General features: G+C 41.6%; 1 protein-coding gene across 1 annotated transcript in view; it reads left to right on the plus strand.

The window, feature by feature from the left end:
* The first annotated feature begins 658 nt into the window (after positions 1–658).
* The window catches only part of LOC113055617 (advillin-like), a 21,434-nt gene continuing 1,007 nt past the window's right edge, over positions 659–21,085 (plus strand). Inside the window, exons 1-19 of the mRNA XM_026222036.1 lie at positions 659–797; positions 941–1,012; positions 3,248–3,322; positions 3,645–3,841; positions 4,101–4,209; positions 4,345–4,455; positions 4,543–4,748; positions 4,909–4,987; positions 15,554–15,652; positions 16,171–16,324; positions 16,649–16,749; positions 16,826–16,963; positions 17,267–17,425; positions 17,911–18,090; positions 18,168–18,316; positions 18,558–18,702; positions 18,819–19,007; positions 19,088–19,156; positions 19,253–19,361. Of these exons, the coding sequence (XP_026077821.1) occupies positions 953–1,012; positions 3,248–3,322; positions 3,645–3,841; positions 4,101–4,209; positions 4,345–4,455; positions 4,543–4,748; positions 4,909–4,987; positions 15,554–15,652; positions 16,171–16,324; positions 16,649–16,749; positions 16,826–16,963; positions 17,267–17,425; positions 17,911–18,090; positions 18,168–18,316; positions 18,558–18,702; positions 18,819–19,007; positions 19,088–19,156; positions 19,253–19,361 (2,329 nt within the window). The 5' untranslated portion in view covers positions 659–797; positions 941–952. The remainder of the gene's footprint in view (positions 798–940; positions 1,013–3,247; positions 3,323–3,644; positions 3,842–4,100; positions 4,210–4,344; positions 4,456–4,542; positions 4,749–4,908; positions 4,988–15,553; positions 15,653–16,170; positions 16,325–16,648; positions 16,750–16,825; positions 16,964–17,266; positions 17,426–17,910; positions 18,091–18,167; positions 18,317–18,557; positions 18,703–18,818; positions 19,008–19,087; positions 19,157–19,252; positions 19,362–21,085) is intronic.

Genomic DNA, 21,085 nt, shown 5'->3' on the forward strand with positions numbered 1-21,085 from the left:
TGATTTAAAGAAAGAGATGACTCAAACCGCTGATAAAAACACCAGTCCATCAGTGAACATCTGGAGAAGACGAAAGATGAAACACATCCAGCATGAAGATGATTTTAACTCAAACACATAGAGTCTATAATCCATAATAACACTTCCTCCAGTGAAAGATCTCTCACAGATTAGTTTAGATCTGTTTAAACGCTGCTTGATCTGTGCAGATTTCTCTCCTGATTCAGACCAGAACACTGTTTCACCGGAGGAGGATGTATTGTTTTGGTAACATACAGTCTTTCATTTTTGTCACATAATCGAGAACATGTTCAGTGATGATTTAGTGTTGCACAGTTAAGCACATTCAACATATGTAATATCTTGTAGCTAGAGTTTTGTAGCATCATGCTAATAGAACCTCACAACATGTGTCTGCCGAGTCCCTTCAGCGATAAACCTTCAGAAATGATCGGACAACACAGGCTCTAAACACTGACTGATTATGATCTTTTCTTGTCTTTTGAATATCTCTTGTTGTTGATATGACTCATTTGCATGGACTGTGTTAAAGTCTTACACTGATTGGCTGTTGAGCTCAGGATTGAGTGACAGCAGGCAAATTCATCCAAATGAAGTGATGGTAATATCGGTGTGAAAGATCTGGACAAAAAAGGGCATATTTAGCTCTGTGTTGTGTTAGTGTCAGAGAGTCCAGGACTAGTTCAGCTGTCTCTGACCGGCTTTACACACCTGTCTTCATCCATCTGAGGGGAATCATCTCTAGAGCTCTTCCACATCACTGCTTCCACTTCCAGGTAACGTCTTGACATTCAAACTTGTGTTTTGCTCTTTTTATTCAAACTATATTTAGGTGTACATGATAACCCGTCAGTAGTGATGTAGTGATGCTGAATTCAAGCGAATAGCCCAGTGAACGCTCTTCTGTGTTGTTTTTCAGTCGATCTGAATCATGCAGCACACATTCAGAGCCGTCACACACTCTCCAGGGATCCTGATCTGGAGAATCGAGGTAGGGTTTGTGTCGTATCTGACTCTCAGCGGTGCTCCTGCTTTACAAGCTCTCCTTTACAGAGGTTTACTGGAGAGAACCAGATTAAAGAATGACATTCCTTTTATCAACAAAGTGCATTATACTAATAATCTTTGAAAATAACAGTACAGTCACTGTTGTTACAGACAGTGCGGTGTAAAACTATATACAGTACTGCTATAAATGATTTCTGTGTAACAAAGGAACAACACGGGGAATTCACAGAAATACGTAAAGCTCAGTTCTCCTAAAGGCTCAGTGGTTACCCAAAACCATCGGTCAGTAACAAACAAATAACCCCAGCGGCTCTTTCATAATAGCTGGAGACTTCAACCACACGAACCTGAAGACAGTTTTCCCAAAGTTCAACCGACCAGTGAACCTTGCAACAAGGGAAACACACACGCCCCAGCTCTGGTACTCAGATCACATCTCTGTTACGCTAATACTATTTATTACTGTAATATTTTATATTTTAAATATTTAAAAAATGTCACAATTATTTTTAGGACTATCATGATTTTATCCTTGATTTTATTCTTTGTCGTGTTGGTTTTCTATTTCGTAAGTTGTTTGATCATCACTGTCAAACTGATATCCCTGTTATAAAGACACTTTAAGGTAACAAAATATGAAAAAGTATGGCGGATTTTTAGGCCAAAGTGGGAGAAGATAAAAATCTTTGTCATTATTTTATCTTTGTCATTAAAAAACAAATTAAACAAAAATACTCATTACAAATACACATAATACACAAATAAAGATAAACAGTGTTATATTTTCAGGTACAATAGGTATATTTAGCAGGAGCATTCAAAAAACTGAATGAACAAATGTGAAAATAAAACACTATATACACTGATTCCTATTAAAGCAACTGTATTACAGTTTTTCAGTCAAGAGTATGCAGTGATTTTTCTCTCTGTGTTTGGTGTTTTATACCCAACAATTAAAACAGTGTTTTTTTTATTATATACCTTCATGTACCCACTCAAAAGTTGAGTTTTCTTCTGCTAAACATTAACAATCAGCTATCAAAGTCAACGTCGACCTGCAACTGTTTGGTTATCCAGATCTCTCAAAATATCTTCTTTTGTGTGCAGCACAATAAAAAAATTATAATATAGGTTTGGGACAACATGTGAGTGAATAAACAATGAAAGAAATACAATTTTAGGGTGAACTATGCCTTTAATTACAGTACTGTCCCTTTAAGACCTGCACTGATGTACAGACATGCATCTGTTTCTTTTAGATGATTACTTCCTTTTAGACATATCCATCTGAGTCTATACATAACCTTGTGTGTTTCAACAGTATTAGCACAAAACATGACTTAGTTCAATAATCAGGCACAGTTTAGTTTTCGTGCTGCACTTTGATTGTGTTCAGAAAAAAACTGCACATCAGAAAAGCACATGAAACATTTAAATAACCAGTAAGGCTTTAAAGCAGATCAACAAAAAAAAAAGAAGAAGAAAAAAACCCTTTTGTGAATTAGTGCAGTGTATGAGAGTAACTCTAGTCTGAGTTAACACTGATGTTAATGTATGTGGCAGTAAATTAATTCTGAACTGCAGCTGATTGAATGTGCGCTACTACGATATTTACTACCATATACTGATACTACCAGATTTCTTCAGAAGCAGATTGTGGAGACACTTTTATCATCCATGATCAAAAATCTTTATATTACGCTCCCCTACCCTCAGCAGACCGGAGCACTAGGGCACTTTAGCTCGGACCCATAGACTGTATATAAACATGTGCATAGTGTCCGTGATGTCACTCATAGGTTTCCGAAGAGCTGTTTAGAAACCAAAAGTGGGCGGAGCCGGCCATCACCATCTTAACCGGGCGTCACCCCTCGTCACTCCCAGATAATCAAAAATGGGCAGAAAGGCGGGAGCTGGTTGCTGTAGCCACACCCACCTCAAATCACCCCCCCCCCCACTCTCCTCTGTGTGCACTAGACAGTTCTCACACACACTGCTGCGTGTACACTACCCAAAAAAGACAGCTGTTTGAGTTACAATGTTTCTCTTTGCACATTGAATTATGTGAAGCATATGTATGTGTTAGTTTCTGTATGTCCACACATGTAGAGGAGTGACAGTAAAACTCAACTTGACTTGATCAAAGCTTTAAGTGAAGATTTGGACAGGTTTTAAACTGGTTTCAAGGAAATTTCTCACTTAAATGTTTCCCCAACAGAAAATGGATCTCGTTTTGGTCCCGGAAAAAGTTCACGGACAGTTTTATGAAAGTGACTGCTATTTATTGCTCTCAGTAAGTGAATATTATCTTCAAATTATGTTGTGAAAAATTCATGATGAGTTCTGGTGACAGATGTCTGACACTGGCGCGCGCACGCGTGTGTGTGTGTGTGTGCGTGCGTGCGTGTGAGTGTGTGTTTTTTTGTGTGTGAGTGTTTGTATTGTCTTTTGTGTTATTTTTTAACTCTAATAAAAAGCCCATTGTCCTCTCCTCATCCCTTCAGCTTAACCTGACCATTTCCTGTTAGACAGCTATTGGTGGTTAGACGTCATATAACTCATTAATTCAGTTACAGCCTCAGGTTTTACATCCTAAGTCTGTCCTCTCTGTGCAGACACGCAAAGCTGGAAAGTCTGCATACTATGACATTCATTACTGGATAGGCTCCATGTCTACGCTGGATGAACAGGGAGCTGCTGCTGTCTATGCCATTCAGCTGGATGAGTTCCTGGGCTCCTCACCTGTCCAGTACCGCGAGGTCCAGCACCACGAGTCCAGCATCTTCTGCGGATATTTCAAACAGGGCATAATGTAAGCATCCCATACCTGCAGTTCAGTTACTTTAGTTAGTTTCAAAGCATTGCTTTCTCAGGTCTAATTATAATACAGCCACAAAGCTGACAAAAGAAAGATGTGCAAACTTCATCAAATATAAGAACATGTAACCTAAAAAACCACAGCTCTACTTTACAAGGCCCCCTGGTGGACACCCTTTACATTCTCACGCTCTTCTGTGTGTGCTCCATGAAGATGACAAAAGCCACACACATCTGTCTTTATATGTCTCTAGTTATAAGTCCGGAGGGGTGTCATCAGGAATGAACCACGTGGAGACAAACACGTATAACATTCAAAGACTGCTGCATGTGAAAGGGAAAAGGAAAGTGACTGGCACAGAGGTGACTATTATTAAATGACTTCTAAAAAGGCTGAATGTTTGTCTGGTTTCTTGATTTGACTCAATGTTCCTCACAATCCTTCATCTGATCTTGATGTTTGAGTGAGTAAATGAGTAAATGACTGGTCAAATGCAGGTGGAGATGAGCTGGAGCAGCTTTGACACTGGGAGCGTCTTCCTGCTGGATCTCGGCCAGACCATTCTCCAGTGGAACGGCCCTGAAAGCAACAGACAGGAGCGTCTGAAGGTGATCTTTTATCTACATATGTATATACTTCCGGTAGAGTTTTGGGTTCTTTGAAATCCTGATGTGCTGCTCATTGTTGACTGTTAGGGCATGATGCTGGCCAAGGACATCAGGGACCGTGAGAGAGGGGGCCGGGCAGAGATCGGTGTGATTGAGGGGGACGCAGAGGCTAACTCCCAATCATTAATGGATGTGATGGTGAGCTACTTGGGTGAACGGCCCTCGAAGCTGCCCAGCGGGACGCCTGATGAAATAACTGACCAGGAGCAGATGTCTAAGCTCACCCTCTATCAGTAAGTGCTGTCAGCTCCAGCTTGTAATATCTTACACTTCAGCTGTTTGCATGACCTAAAACATCATTCAGTTGATTAATCAGCACGCCTAATGTTTATGGGGTTTACGAGTTATGTTGTAATGTTCCTTACTTAATCTAACAAACCCTCGATGTTGCAGTGTGTCAGACGCTAAAGGATCTATGAACATCACAGAGATCGGATGCAGTCCACTCACACAGGACATGCTGAATCATGATGTAAGCACAATCACAGCTGGAAGGAGATTTCTCCATTACACCATAACATGTCATCCAAAATATCACTCCAAATATTTGCTTTCATTCAATTGTGCTGGTGTTTAATTTGATGGTCAGAAAGGACATTTACAGAAACCTCTGTATACAGGGGAGATTCTGTGTGACCCTCTGTCACATAATACAGAGCGTTTTCAACTAAATTCAATTAATTACCTTCAAATGTATCCATCAAGTTTATACATTAACAAAGATTGTGGAGGAAATCTCAACACTCAGCCCTGAGACACACTAAAATGATCAATATGTGTCACAACCGGGGCTATAACCCAGAATGTGTTGCTGGTAGCCCAATGCTCTAGCCACTACACCACAGAGCAGTGTAGACCCAAATTGCAGAGAACCACACAAGGCAGGATTGGAGAAAAACAAACCGTCTTTACTTAGCGTCTTTCTTGAATAAACATAAAAGTTAACATCAGAAGCATGGCTGAAGAAGGTACGGATCCACAAGGCAAAAAGGTCCAAAAAACAAAGTAAAGCCTACAAATAAGCAGGTCAAAGTTCTGAGTAAAAAGTCTCTCAAAGAAATCCAAAACAGGGCCAAAGGATCTGTCTGAACAAAAGAACTTCAAGACTGAGCAAAGATACAAATAAATGCAGGTCTTATATATGCCCAAATACACACAGTAACAAGCCAGGCACAGGTGATATCATTGAGCTAATCATTAACAGGAAATCGGGAGGAAGTTGTGGAAGGTCTTGTGCTCTAGGTTTCCCTCTGCTGGACAGACCGTGGTGTGGTGACAGAGTCCCCCCCACCCCCCTTTATGGCCGGCTCCAGATGGCCTTGGATGGTCAGGATGCAGGTGATGGAATGTTTTGATCAAGTCCGGGTCCAAGATGTGTCGTGCTGGCACCCAGGTATGCTCCTCAGGCCCATATCCCTCCCAGTCGACCAGGTAGTGAAAACCACAGCCACGGCGTCTTGAGTCTAACAGCCTCCTCACTGTATACGTGGGACCACCTTCTATAATATGAGGGGGGGGGGGGGCAGGACCTGGGGGAGACAAAGGAGAGGTTACTACAGGTTTCAGTTGAGAAACATGGAAGGTAGGTCTTACTCTCATCGTTCTTGGTAGAGCAAGCTGGTATGTAACAGGATTGACCCTTCTGGTGATTTTGAATGGGCCAACAAATCTTGGGGCAAGTTTTTTGGACTCAACTCTTAAAGGCAAATCCTTAGCTGAGAGCCAGACCCTTTGTCCAATTCTGAAGTATGTGGTCACACTTCTTCTCCTGTCAGCATACTTCTTGTAGCGAGTTGAAGCACTTTCAAGGCCAAGTGAGCCCTTTTCCATGTCTTTCTGCACCGTTCAACCAACTTTTTAGCATTAGGAACTCCAACCTCTATTTCTTGACTGAAGAACTATGGTAGCTCAAATCCAAATTGACACTTGAATGGGGAAAATCCAGTGGAGGAGCTGCGTAAGGTGATGTGTGCCAGCTCTGCCCATACCAGGAACCAACTCCAAGAGAATGGCTGATGGGATGTGCAGTAGCGAAGATATTTCTCCAACTCCTGATTCACCCGTTCTGTTTGGCCATTTGACTGAGGGTGGAAACCTGAAGAGAGACTGACAGAAGAGCCAAATAGAGACCAGAATGCCTTCCAATAACGAGACATGAACTGGGGACCCCGATCCGTAACAATGTCCACAGGAATTCCATGGATCCTTACAACATTTTGAAGGACAATGTCAGCAGTTTCTTTAGCAGAAGGAAGTTTAGGTAACGGAATAAAATGTGCAGCTTTAGAGAAGCGGTCCACCACTACCAGTACGACAGTGTTACCTTCAGATACTGGCAAACCCGTGATCAAATCCATGGATACATGAGACCAGGGACGTTGAGGGATTGGCAATGGGTGTAGAAGACCGGAAGGGCGCTGATCAGAAGCCTTCTGTTGAGCACAGACTGGGCAGGCTTGTAAAAAAGATCGGACCTCTCTTGACAACTCTGGCCACCAAAACCGTCTTTGAATAAAATCCAATGTCCTCTCTACTCCTGGATGTCCAGCAAGGGAGGAGGCATGACCCCACTGAAGGACCTCAGATCTTGTTTCCTTTTATGAACAAACAAGCATCCTGCTGGAACCTCATCAGGAATGTGCACGCCATGTAGCGCCTCACGCACAGTATCTTCGATGGACCGGCAAATAGGTGCCATTATGCAGTCTCTGGGAATGATGAATTCTGGGGAATGGTCCTTCTGGGAGCAATCATACTGCCGTGATAAGGCATCAGCCTTTACATTCTGTGATCCAGGTCTGTAAGAGATCACAAAATTGAAACAGGTAAAAAAGAGGGCCCACCTAGCCTGACGAGGGTTAAGGCACTTAGCCTGCTGTAGATAGGACAGGTTCTTGTGGTCTGTCCACACAATGAAAGGATGCTTAGACCACTCTAGCCAGTGGCACCACTCTTCTACTGCTAGTTTCACAGCTAGGAGTTCTCGGTTACCCACATCGTAATTTCTTTCTGCTGAAGACAGGCTTCTGGAAAAGAAGGAACATTGATGAACCTTGTTATCTGTAACGGATCTCTGAGAGAGCACTGCTCCTACTACCACTTCAGATGCATCCACTTCAACAATAAAAGGTAATTCAGGGTCTGGGTGTACCAAGATTGGGGCAGAAGAAAACAGTTTCTTTAACCTGTCAAAAGACTTCAGAGCTTCAGCAGTCCAGTGAATGCGAGTGGGTGAACCCTTCGTAAGAGCGGAAATGGGTGCTGCAATTGTGCTGAAGTTACGAATAAACCTCCTATAGAAATTGGCAAAGCCAAGAAATCTCTGTACCTGCTTCAGTGTTTTGGGCTGGGGCCAGTTTGTGATGGCAGATACCTTCTTTCGTTCCATCTGGATGCCTTCTTGAGATACAATATAGCCTAGGAATGAGACTTGAGACACACGAAACTCACACTTTTCAAGCTCTAAAAAAAGATGATTCTCAAGTAGCTTCTTCAGAACCTGTTGGACATGGTGAATATGTTCCTGTAGAGAGTTTGAGAAGATTAATATGTTGTCTAGATAGACAAACACAAAACTATTCAGCATCTCCCTCAGGACATCATTAATGAAGGCTTGAAACACAGCTGGGGCATTAGCTAATCCAAAGGGCATGACTTGGTATTTCCAGTGGCCAGTTGGAGTACGGAAGGTTGTTTTCCATTCATCACCCTTCCGAATACTTACCAAGTTGTATGCACTCCACAGATCTAATTTTGAAAAAAATCTTAGCTTTCTGAAGCAGTTCAAATGCAGATGACATGAGTGGGAGAGGGTAATGATTCTTAATAGTTATTTTATTGAGCCCACGGTAGTCTATGCAAGGCCTAAGGCTACCATCTTTCTTAGGGACAAAAAAGAATCAAGCACTAGCTGGTGATGTTGATGGGTGAATGAAACCAGTCCTTAAAGCATCCTGAATATATTCATTCATGGCTTTAGTTTCTGGGGCAGAGAGGAAATATAGATGACCTCTAGGAGGGAGTGTGCCAGGAAGGAGGTCAATAGCACAATCATATGGTCTGTGAGGTGGTAGTTTGGTAGCACATTGTTTGCTAAACACTTCTTTCAACTCATAATATTCAAGGGGCATAAGTGTCAGATCTGGTAGATTATTCAATGAACAAACCACTCACCTCTTCAATAGCTGCCAGAATTTCTTTATTCCCAGTCACAAAGGAAGCAGGAGAGGTGCAGGAGTCCTTACATGCTGAACCCCAGTCAAGAAGAGTTCCCGAGGTCCAGAAAAATGGAGGGTTGTGAAGCCGCAACCAGGGATAACCAAGGATAAGGGGTTCTCTGGAAGACTCAATAAGATAGAAGGAGATTGTTTCATGATGGTTAGCTTCAATGGTTAAACACAGAGGAACGGTTCTAAACCTGATCACTCCAGACCCAATAGGTCTGCCATCCAGGGCTTCAACTTTCCAGGATGCAGGACAAGTCTCATAGGGAATACACATCTTTTTTGCCAGTTCAATGTCCAAAAAATTGTCAGACGCACCTGAATCCACAAATGCCTTCAATGATATTATCTTCTCTTTTGCATCCCCCCAAGTAAGGGTAGCTGACAACAGTAAATGGGAGTGAGGAGTGTTAAACTGGGCAGTTCCACTCGCTAAGGTCCCCACACACCCTAGCGAGCCTTGGCTTTTACCACTAATTCAGGGCAGGAAGAGCGCATGTGGCCAGTACCTCCACAGTAGAAACAACGACCCACTCTCATGCGTCTCTCTCTCTCTCTTTAGGTGATAGATGAGTTCTTTCTCTGTCTGTTGGTTGAGGTGAACAATCTCTGGAACATTTGTAGGTGATAACATGGGCATGACTTGGGGAGAGCAACGTTCTCTTCTCCTCTCACGAATACGGTTATCAATGCGGGTGGCCAAGGTTATGAGTTCCTCCAGACTTGAACCCCAGTCTCTACTGGCTAATTCATCCTTAAAGGTGGGGTGAAATGCTCGTTTTCACTCAATATCCTGTTAATCTTGAGTACCTATAGAGTAGTACTGCATCCTTCATAACTCCAAAAAGTCTTTAGTTTTATTATATTCATAAGAGAAAGATAGTCTGTACTGATTTTTCCCGGAAAAACACGACCGACTGGAGGCGTGACGTATGGGCGGAGCTAAAGAATCACAAGCACGAGTAGGCTTTTGCGTTGAGAGCGTTTGGAAGCTGTGACATTACCGTGAGGAAAAAAACATCCAAAACAAACCATGGCTAACAGTCAGATTCAGCGTAGATCAGATCCAGAGGCTGAAATTGAACAAGAGCAGCAGCAGCAACGACGTCTCTATGTGGTATGTACTGAAACTGTATATATTTGTTTGGCTGTTTTGGAAAATGACTTAGTTCCACTTTGTCGTCTTTTTTTTTATTTTTTAAGCTGTACATGTGGAAAGTGCAGTTTGATGACAACATCGCATGTTGTTTACTTGATGTGCTTACGCGCCGATAGCTAAGTTAACAATACAGAGATATTTGAAGCAGTTTTACTCACCGCATGCGGTTCCAACACACGATCGTGACCCTTTTCCGTTGGTACTGCATTATCCTTAAGAAATAAACATTGTGTAAATCCGGCGTCAAACTGGGCCTTGTTTGTAAAACAAGCATCTTCGAAATGCAGGGAACAAACAAAAACACTTGCACAACTCCGTTGATGCTCTGTAAAAATAAACTCCATCCACTGGTCCCTTAATGCTGTTTTCTTTTTGGTAATCTGTGCAGGGTTGTCTTGCCCTGGCAACCAAAAACACACTTCTTTTGTGACATTTCGCGATGCTCTCACTCTGATCAGTGAAGTCTGTTGTGCTCTCAGTGCTCTGCTATACAGGAGCGCACACTCTTCCGACAGAAGTGCCCTTAGGACCAGTGGTGTCAAAAGTATTGGCATTCATTACTCAAGTAGAAGTATAGATACTAGGGTTTAAAAAGACTTTTGTAGAAGTTGAAGTATCAACTCAAGCTTTTTACTCAAGTAAAAGTGTAAAAGTACTGGTTTAAAAAACTACTTAAAGTATAAAAGTAAAAGTAATGTAAGGGAAAAAAAATGCCATTAAGAACAAAAGCTTGGGCCGTGCCACAAGGGCCTATTGTGCACTACCCCACCTCCTCAAAAAAAAATTTTCTAAAGGCCATAATGACTATAATGTTATATTAAAATGTTCATGTTGAAAAATTTGGGAGGCACTAGGCTACCTGTTTCAGCCACATATATGCCCATTGAAAATGAACTCATTTTAGTACAATGCAAATACATTAAAGAGCTAGAGATATGATGACTAGTTGCCAATAAGTATTGTTATGGTGCAAAAAGTCAAACTTCAGAGGCATGTCATCCATAACCTTGAATGGAATGTAAATGTACATCCAAGCTTAGCTGCAGGACTCTGTGAGGGCAATGGACAAGAACATTGGTGCAGGCTAAAAACAATTACTCTTGTGTGGTTGACTATTTACAATAAACATTATAGTGCTGTCAAAATGAATGATTAATCTAAGTGATTATTCAAAAACTAAAAATGAAAAATAACTCATAATCCTGATACCTTCTTGATTGATAGCTTCTTGTATTCGGTACATACGTCTGCTATGTCCAGTGTTCGGAGGGTAACGAGTTACAAAGTTGATATAGAGCTTCACAGTCCCACCCACAGAACGAGATAGCTCTGGTGCCGGAAGTAAATTTCCCATTCATTTCTCCCATTCACTTTCGGAAAAATCTGTATCTAAAGAGTTTTAGAGCATGTGTGAGGATAACCAGCTACGGCTGAACTCATAAGCATATAACATATCATTTCAAGTGAAAAAATTAAGACAAAATCCAAAAAAAGTCAAAGGTACAAGACTGTGTATGTATTTTCATTTCGAGCGAAGGAACTACTCATCCCATAAACCACCGCGCCCCATTGAATTCGACTGAAGCCACAACTGCGAACGAGGCAACGAGCCTTTTGAGCGACATCCAAATCTGATGACGGCGGCTCGCGCGAACTTTTTCCTCCAGTGAATTTTATTTTATATAGTGAATGTGCAGTAATAGCAGTTCTTTTAGTATTAATCGTGTAAATAAATAGTGTTTTATATATGTATTGTGTATTGATTTTTATTTTATCATCGTGTATTTTATATTGTGTGCGTGTGTGAAAATGGTTAACGATAACGTCAGCAATGGTGCAGTGCTTTGTATCTGACTGCAATCACTGCTCAGTTGTCAACACATGTCGTTGCCATTACACAAATGTTCAGTAAATGCACAAAAAGGTATGTCTAGGCTAAATATTGTTTTGACAGTGGCATTATAAAATGCTTGATATGACTCATTTCATATGGAGGCTACAGTAGCCTAGCTAAAGTGGACGATAATGCTAACTAAAGTTACCAACCTCCCTGCAAAACTCTCAATGGCAGCCAAGGAGATCATGATTGAATTGATAAGTCTACCGTGCAAAAACGCAATACAGGTTTTTATTTTATTTTATTTTTTTATTAATGATCTTCAGTCTTCACGGACCTTCGAGGGGTTTAACCAGACGGTTATAAGAGCTCCACCAATCAGATGCATCACTGTGGGATTGTGGGATTGTTCAGGATTGTGGGTAATGAAGTACTTAGCCAAGACATAGCGAATAAAAGGCATTTAGATCAAAACAAGGTTAGTGCCCCCATGATCTTTTTACGTTTATATGAGCATATACTGTTGCTTAGTACAGCCGTAGCTGGTTTTAAGTCTACCATGTATGGTTACGTTTTAATGGCTTATACCCCAAATGTCAATGCAGAAATTGCATTGAATTTTTAGTTCCGGCACCAGCTGTGGGTGGGACTGTGATGCTCTATAGCCTAGATATCACAACATTGTCATTTGCGTCATTAATCGCAAACGATAATTTATTAAAACGTCTCACTACCCAACTACCTACAGTAGCTTAATTTGTGGAGGACGAAGAGAAAGCACCCATTTGGCAAATGAGCCAGTAGTGAGAAATAAATAATAACTTTTAAGTAGGGTCCAGTGCCTTTTCGATACTTTTAAAATGGTACTGGCGCCTCAACGTGCCTGAACCGATACTTAAAAAAAAAAAAAGAACTACAAAAAAAACTATGGATAACATTAAAGAACATTACAAATATTTAAAATAAATCCATAGCTTTCACCTTGGATGCTCTCATTTCCCAAGTTGTGCTTCCCTTAATCTAAGGCTAATAAATGTATTTCACAATCTGGGTCATTATTTAATACAAAAGTACACATAATGTTTCTACTGTATCTCTGTCACTCACTCTGATATTTAGTTAAGATGAGTGCTGTCTGTCACAGTCTTAAATCATTTCTGTGAATGACTGTATGCTCATTCTTTATAAAGTAGCAACAATCTCGTTTTTAAAATACAGTACTGTGCAAAAGTCTTATGGAAAAGAAAGAATAGTGTTTTCACCCCAAAAAAGGGTTTTAAGCCAGTTATTTATATCTTTTGCTGCAATGTGTCAGTAGGACAGTCGTTTGCCATTAATTTTAATAATAATCTAGTGCGATTTTGAATGCACAAGCAGTTTGACGATGGCAAAGTGAATGTTTGGAATTGTAAACTGATATTTTATACTGACAGTGACACTCTACAGCAAAATATATAAATGACTGGCCGAACACCATTCTTTTAAGTGAAAATACTGCCTAAGACTTTTGCACAGTAGTGTATGTACGTATGATTAAATGAAGTATATTTAAATAAGTGTAAGGAAACAGCTGTTTCGTGATTAGCGGTGACAAGCGAAAACTTTACACTAGATGAAACCGACTGATCGTGACCTTTTGTAAACTGTATTTATGACAAAGAACTTCACAGATACAGATATTCTAACAATCTATCGGTAAACACACACCTTGTGTCCTCTGTCTCTGTTTGAGCTCGCGCTGCTCCACCGTGGTCGGCGGATTGAAGAGCGCGCTGAAAGACGGGAGGAGACCGGACTGACGCCGGTTTCATTTGAAATTTAAGCGGACTGACTCTGAGGCGATCGGATACTACTGGTTCCAGCCTACTTTTAAGAAATATATTTTTTGATAAACAAACCCAAAACTGTCTATGCAGTGTGATGTGACTTGTGTCATGTGCAGGTGTGATGGATCGCGTATGGACCAATAGGGTGTCGGAATGGTATATGTGTATACTTCTCATCCAACCACAATCAAATTCACTCCATCCTGATGGCGCGATTTATCTGGATAGGGTTTTTTTTCTTTCTCTCTCTCTGAACGATAACAATCCGGTATGAAATAGCAGTAACGAAGCTATTTTTTTAAATGTAAGGAGTAGAAAGTACAGATACTTGCGTGAAAATGTAAGGAGTAGAAGTAAAAAGTCGGCTGAAAAATAATTACTCAAGTAAAGTATAGATACCCCAAATTTCTACTTAAGTACAGTAACAAAGTATTTGTACTTCGTTACTTGACACCTCTGCTTAGGACCCATATAAGGAAATTCCGCTCCATCTAACGTCACACAGACCCATACTCGAAAAAAACTTTCCCAAACTTGTGACAAACCGGAAGGAGTATTTTTGGAACAAAAATACTCTTTCAAACGTACAACTTAATTTTTGAAACTTTGTCCATGTTTAGCATCTTCAGAAAGGCCACGGTAGAAGGTTGAGAGAAGAGCCTCTGAATCCCATTTACTCTCTGAAGCCAGAGTACGGAACTCAATGGCATAATCAGCCACAGATTGATGCCCCTGGCGTAGGTCAAGCAACCTTCTTGCTGCCTCACGGCCACTGACTTGGATGGTCGAATACCTGTTGGAGAGTCTCTGTGAACACTTTTAGAACTGAGCAAATGGGGGACTGTTGTCTCCAAAGAGCTGAGGCTCAATCCAGGGCACGATCACACAACAGGGATATTATTTATGCAATCTTAGCCTTCTCAGAAGCAAAGGAAGAGGGTTGTAGTTACAAAATCAGAGAGACTTGAGTCAGGAAACCCTTACATGTACCGGGCTTCCCGTCATAGCGCTGAGGGGCTGGGATCTTGGGTTCCTGGGAAATAGGTGCGGCTATTGGTGGAGAATCTGGGGCCAGTGCTGCTACAGGTTCTCGGGGCAAGTGGGCTTGTAGTTGTTGCAGAGATTCCCCAATCTGGTTAACAGCATCTGTCCGCCTCTGTAGCTGTGATGCATGTGTTCCAAGCAATACTCCCTGTTTGCTAAGGGCTCCATTAATCTGTTCAGCCTCTGCTGGGTCCATCATTTTGCTGGCTCAGTCTTGCTGTCACAACCGGGGCTATAACCCAGAATGTGTTGCTGGTAGCCCAATGCTCTAGCCACTACACCACAGAGCAGTGTAGACCCAAATTGCAGAGAACCACACAAGGCAGGAATGCAGAAAAACAAACGGTCTTTACTTAGCGTCTTTCTTGAATAAACATAAAAGTTAACATCAGAAGCATGGCTGAAGAAGGTGCGGATCCACAAGGCAAAAAGGTCCAAAAAACAAAGTAAAGCCTACAAATAAGCAGGTCAAAGTTCTGAGTAAAAAGTCTCTCAAAGAAATCCAAAACATAGGGCCAAAGGATCTGTCTGAACAAAAGAACTTCAAGACTGAGCAAAGATACAAATAAATGCAGGTCTTATATATGCCCAAATACACACAGTAACAAGCCAGGTGATATCATTGAGCTAATCATTAACAGGAAATCGGGAGGAAGTTGTGGAAGGTCTTGTGTTTCTAGGTTTCCCTCTGTTGGACAGACCGTGGTGTGACAATATGAGGGCCTAGAATTGATTATTATGACAGCATCAAATGTTAGACAACAAAATAAAATAAAAATCAAGAGGAATGAACTAATGACTCTGAAACATGCTTTCATATAATTTGTGTATGTATAAATACACTACAAAAAAAGTAGTATTTTAATTAATACATATTTAAAAATCTGTATTATTTTAAGCATTTCTTTCTTTCTTTCGTTTTCTTTCTTTCTTTCTTTCTTTCTTTTAGGACTGCTATATTTTGGACCAGGGAGGGATGTCAATATTCGTGTGGAAGGGAAAGACAGCCAACAAAGCAGAGAGACAAGCAGCAATGACCAGGGCTCTGGTGAGTTGTCTTGTGTCAGCCGCCACTGAAGGAGATCTGTAGTCTCAATGAGTCCACTTCCTCCAGAGGTTACCACCGCTGCTTTGTTCAGTACATATGAAACATGAAGTCTGTGTTTGCAAAGTTTGGACTGGTGGTGTACATGGCCTATAGTCCTAGTGACCATAGCATTATACTGACGGTTTAAACATCCTTACAGGAACTGAACCTACAACCCAGACGTTTAACCACTAGTGGTGTTTGTAAGAATCAAATCAAGACTTTTGAAACCCTTACTTCAGATAAGATCCAAGTGTATAACTGAATTGACTCTTATTGTCTTATTAAATAAAGATGATTTGACTTAATCCATAAAAACACTTCCACCACGGTTTGAATCAGGAGAGAAATCTGCACAGATCAGCTCCGAACTAATCTGTGACACACAACAGCAGATGCACATTTGATGGAACTGACTGGAGTGCAGTGGATTATTATTGTGATCAGATTTACACATGACTAATGTGATCCATCTCCAGGAGTTCATTAAACTGAAGGGTTACCCACTCACTACTAAAGTGGAGGCTCTCAGTGACGGAGGAGAATCGGCTCTCTTCAAGCAGCTGTTCAAGAGCTGGACGGTCAGAGAGCAGACAGCTGGTCTGGGCCAGACACACACCGTGGGGAGAGTGGGTACGTCAGCCTAATACCAGATCATTTCATTACTTCAGTCCATCAAAAACTGTTTTCTGTCCAACAGACTCTAGAACATTGAGGCTATCAGTTTAAATAACTAAATAAATCAAAACATTGATATGTCAGTACTGTCACAGCTATGCTGTATTAAACACACAATGATGAAGAAAAGCAGATTTCTGTAGTCCAATACACAGACGACAGCATGTCTGTGTTTATGATATATCTGCAGTAGTTTGTAGCGTGATGCTGTGATGATGAGCAGAGTAAGCATGACTGGATGCTGGTCCATAAGCTTTGCTCTGTCCTGTCATTGATTAGCTGATGTCCCTCAAGAGAAGTTTGATGCCAGTAGGATGCATGTGATGCCTGATGTTGCTGCACAGGAGCGTTTGGTGGACGACGGCAGTGGACAAAAGCAGGTAAGGAGGATGGGAGTTATTAAAGAAATCACCCTACACACACAGAGATGATCTCTGAAGCCCTCTCCATCCTCAGGTGTGGCGCATCAAGAGTTTGGAGATGGTGGAGGTGGATCCTGAGATGCATGGGTACTTCTATGGAGGAGACTGCTATCTGATTCTGTACAGCTATGAAGTTAATGGCAGGAAGAACCACATCCTCTACATGTGGAAGGTAAAGGGACCATAATGACTGCTGTCACAATCTCATTATAAACCCAGATAACAGGAATAGTGCAAATCATCTGCAACAGTGATTATGCACCAAAAACATATCTGGTAACAAAATGTAGTTTTAGAGCTTGGTAACCCTTTAAACAAACATCTGTGTCTCTGCATGTTATAGAGCATTTGTAATTCCTTACTTATTAGAATGGAGAGTTTTTAGTTGAGTTTGATCTCTACACAGTACAGGTGAGCTCAGAGGAGCTGTGAATGACACCAGGAGACTGATATGATGATATGTGTTCTGTGTTAGGGCCGTCATGCGTCTCAGGACGAGGTCACGGCGTGTGCCTATCAGGCGGTGACCCTGGACCAGCAGCACGGAGGTCAGCCGGTGCAGGTCATAGTCTCCATGGGCAAGGAGCCACGCCACTTCATGGCCATCTTCAAGGGCAAGATGGTGATCTTCGAGGTAGTGCACTACTGCTTTAATCACACTGCGCTTGGGCTAAACCTTAGATGGCAGGAGGATCTTCTCACGTTTAATAATGCTTATAAATCACATATTAATGCTTAATTATTCTGCATGACCATATCCTAGATTCTTTAATCCGACCCCATCCCTGAACTTAACCTTACCTAACTATTAATAAGCATCAAATTAGGAGTGTCCTGAGGCAAAAGAGAATCTGTACTAAAGCGTGATCTAAATAAATAACAGTGTACACAAAATGACTCAAAATGATAAAGGTCACAATCACAAATTTAGTGCATATTTTATGAAAATGTTTGTTTTCACAATGCAGCCTACATTTCTTTTAGTGCAACAACCTGTTAAAAACATCACCTGTACATTATGTGCTGCTTTTACATTATAAACTCTAATAACATTATAACTTGCTCGATGTGTTTATGTGTCTTACAATAACCCCTTATATTATGTGTAAACCTGGGCAGGGCGGCACGTCCAGAAAGAGCGCCCCGGAGCCAGAGCCGCCCGTCCGTCTGTTTCAGATCTGTGGCTCTCACCAAACCAATTCTAAAGCGATCGAGGTGCCAGCCCTGTCAGCTTCACTCAACTCCAACGACGTCTTCCTCTTGAAAAGCCAGAACGGCATCTTCCTGTGGTATGGCAAGGTACGCCGTCTCTCCTCGGGACTCTGGGAGAGCGATCGCAGCTCCGTCCTAAACTCTCTCTCTCTCTGTCCTCTCAGGGCTCCAGCGGGGATGAGAGGGCCATGGCGAAGGAGGTGGCCTCCTTTATTGGACGAGGCTCATCAGAGGAGGTCATGGCTGAGGGACAGGAGCCATATGAGTTTTGGGAGACCTTAGGTGGAAAAGGACCCTATGCAAGTGACAGAAGGTACCCCGAACTAAGAACAACTCAATTATTCAGGGTAAAAGATTTGCAGGCATTCTCAGAAAAAGGCAGAAAGGCTGTCGCTATAACAGTACCCTTACAAAACAATCTAAAATGTACCATAATATTACATCTTTAAGAGAATAATGAACAAAAATGATGGTAAAAAGGTTTTGAAAAGGCACTGACCCACTGAATGTGATGAGTAACAGTTCTTCACTGTTGATGTCCCGTCTTCTTCAAGATTACAGCAGGTGACTCTAGATCATCAACCACGTCTGTTTGAGTGCTCCAACAAGACCGGCAAGTTTCTGGCCACTGAGGTAACCCAGTTCACCCAGGATGACCTGCGAGAGGACGACGTCATGCTCCTGGACACCTGGGATCAGGTAGACCAGCACAGTCTGAACTAAACATACTCTGGTCCTCTCGGATGAAAGTGTCTAAAACAGTAGCTCTGCATCCCAACCCTAAACACAGCCTTCGGCTCTTCTTCTTCTTCTAGGTCTTCCTCTGGATAGGAATTGAAGCCAATGATGTGGAGCGTAAGGAATCTGTGACAACGTGCCAGGAATACCTGCGGACTCACCCTGGATCCCGGGACCCTGACACCCCCATTATAATGGTGAAGCAGGGCTTTGAGCCTCCTACCTTCACGGGGTGGTTCACGGCCTGGGACCCCACTAAATGGAGCGTAGGTTTGATGCAAGAGTCCTTCTCTGCAGCTGAACGGGATGTTTCCTCTAATTCACTCACTGTTATCCTTGGTACTAGGGTGGAAAAACCTACGAGCAGCTGAAGGAGGAGTTAGGAGAGATCACATTGCCCACTAAAGTGGAATCTGTAAGATCCTACCTTCTCTTGCATATAACACACATTTAGTCAATTGAACCTGATTTGCATAAAAGATTTGTGTTCAATTGTATTTTGTAATGACAGGGCTCCACTGATGCGGAGAGTGAACCCGTCTCACAATATCCAGCAGAAATGCTGATGAACAAACTGTCTGGAGATCTGCCTGAGAACGTGGACCCCCGCTCACAAAGAGGTGCGGACAGCTTTTACTTACAGGAGCGTTAAACAACACATGCTGTCAGATTGTACTGTTGTCCACCAACCAAATCTTGTCAATATTTGTGTGGGCCATGTTGATTAATTGATCTAAATCCTTCTTGTATTGTAAGGTTCAGTATAAATGAAACTTTCCCTACATGGAAATCAGGAACATTCAAGTTTCCTCTTTGTTTCTGTTGTTGAACTTTTCCTGGTCGTTTTGTCAGATTTGCACAAAGTCTTGTTCCATAAGCCAGTTTATGAGCTCGGGTTGGTTTTGGTTGTGTTCTTGCTCCCAGGTGTGTGTTGGTTGCTCAAATTACCTGTGAGTTTACAGCTCTAGTGTGCGTCGTCTTGTCCCGAGTCTGCTGCATCTGTCCTCTGTTTCTGCTCCAGATCCCTGTCTAATGACAAACCAGGCTTCCTGTAGTTCAGATAGGGCAATGCCAAGCTCATGGGTTCATTCCTAGCAAATGTAGATGATGCACTGTGCATCAACTTAACTTTACAGGCAAAATTGCATTCTGAAAAAGAAGAACACACTACTTGTCCAAGTGCTGTTTAATGCAAGCATGCTTTCAAATCTGCACAATGTTATACATGAAGAAATTTCAGAGTCATGCAAGCCAAAGACTGTCCTAACACTGAGCACTACAGCTGGTTATACTTCAGAGAGAGCACATCCCTGCAAACCTAATGGATCTCAACAGAGAGCGGGAGTTAAGAGACATTTGACTACTACATTTGAATACCTTGAATAAAAGTGTGGTGTTTCTTTGCTCATAGCAATGTGTGCTGCTTCATATAACATCCTACATCACTTCAGTCAAGCCTAACACAGATCTCATACTTATGCTATATTTAAAATCAATTTTCCATATATTACATCACACATTTTCCCTGTTCTGCTCTTCTAGAGACATCTCTCTGACCAAGATTTCCAGGCCAATATTTGGATGCTCCAGGGAAGAGTTTACCAGTTTGCCTCAGTGGAAACAGAAGAGCATTTAAGAAGGAGAAGGGCTTGTTCTGAGCGTGACGAGTGTTTGGCATCGGGAGGAGGGATCAGAGACGCAGCTAGATGTCCCATTTCAGATTTAAAGACAAACCTTCATTTCAATCTTTACTCATAACTGATCGTGTAATAGTTCTTATGTTCTAGACGCAATAGGCATATTGCAGTTTAATTATGAGACTTATAATATTTTGCTGAAAGCTAAATAAAAGAATATTTAGAAACACATTGTTTGAATCTTTCTACTCCTGTTTTCTCCTAAATGATATCCCCATCTATCCAACACTTTCAGCTGATGTGTGAAGTGCTTTAGAAGGTATAACAGATCTTTTCTCTTTCTGAAAGACTGTAGAATATGTGATCACTTTATACTAAAACAGAAATGTGTCCTCTGCGGTTTTGGCCAAGTCAAGTCAAGTGTGTTCACCGAGGTTTTCATGGGCCGATGCCAATAAAGCTAGATTTGAGTTAAAAAACACACAATAATGTATGACCTGACATCTTATTCTTATCCATTATGTTTTTTGAGCAGAAAAACTGAATATTTGACTGATTTCTGAAGGATCATGTGACTGGAGTAATGATGCTAAAACATTCAGCTTTGAAATTACTGGAAAACATTACATTTTAGAATATATAATATAGAAACCCTTATTTCACAATATTACTGCTTTCGCTGTATTTTGGATGAAATAAAAGTTCAA

Source organism: Carassius auratus, chromosome 36 (assembly GCF_003368295.1).
Source record: "Carassius auratus strain Wakin chromosome 36, ASM336829v1, whole genome shotgun sequence".
Taxonomy (NCBI): Eukaryota; Metazoa; Chordata; class Actinopteri; order Cypriniformes; family Cyprinidae; genus Carassius; species Carassius auratus.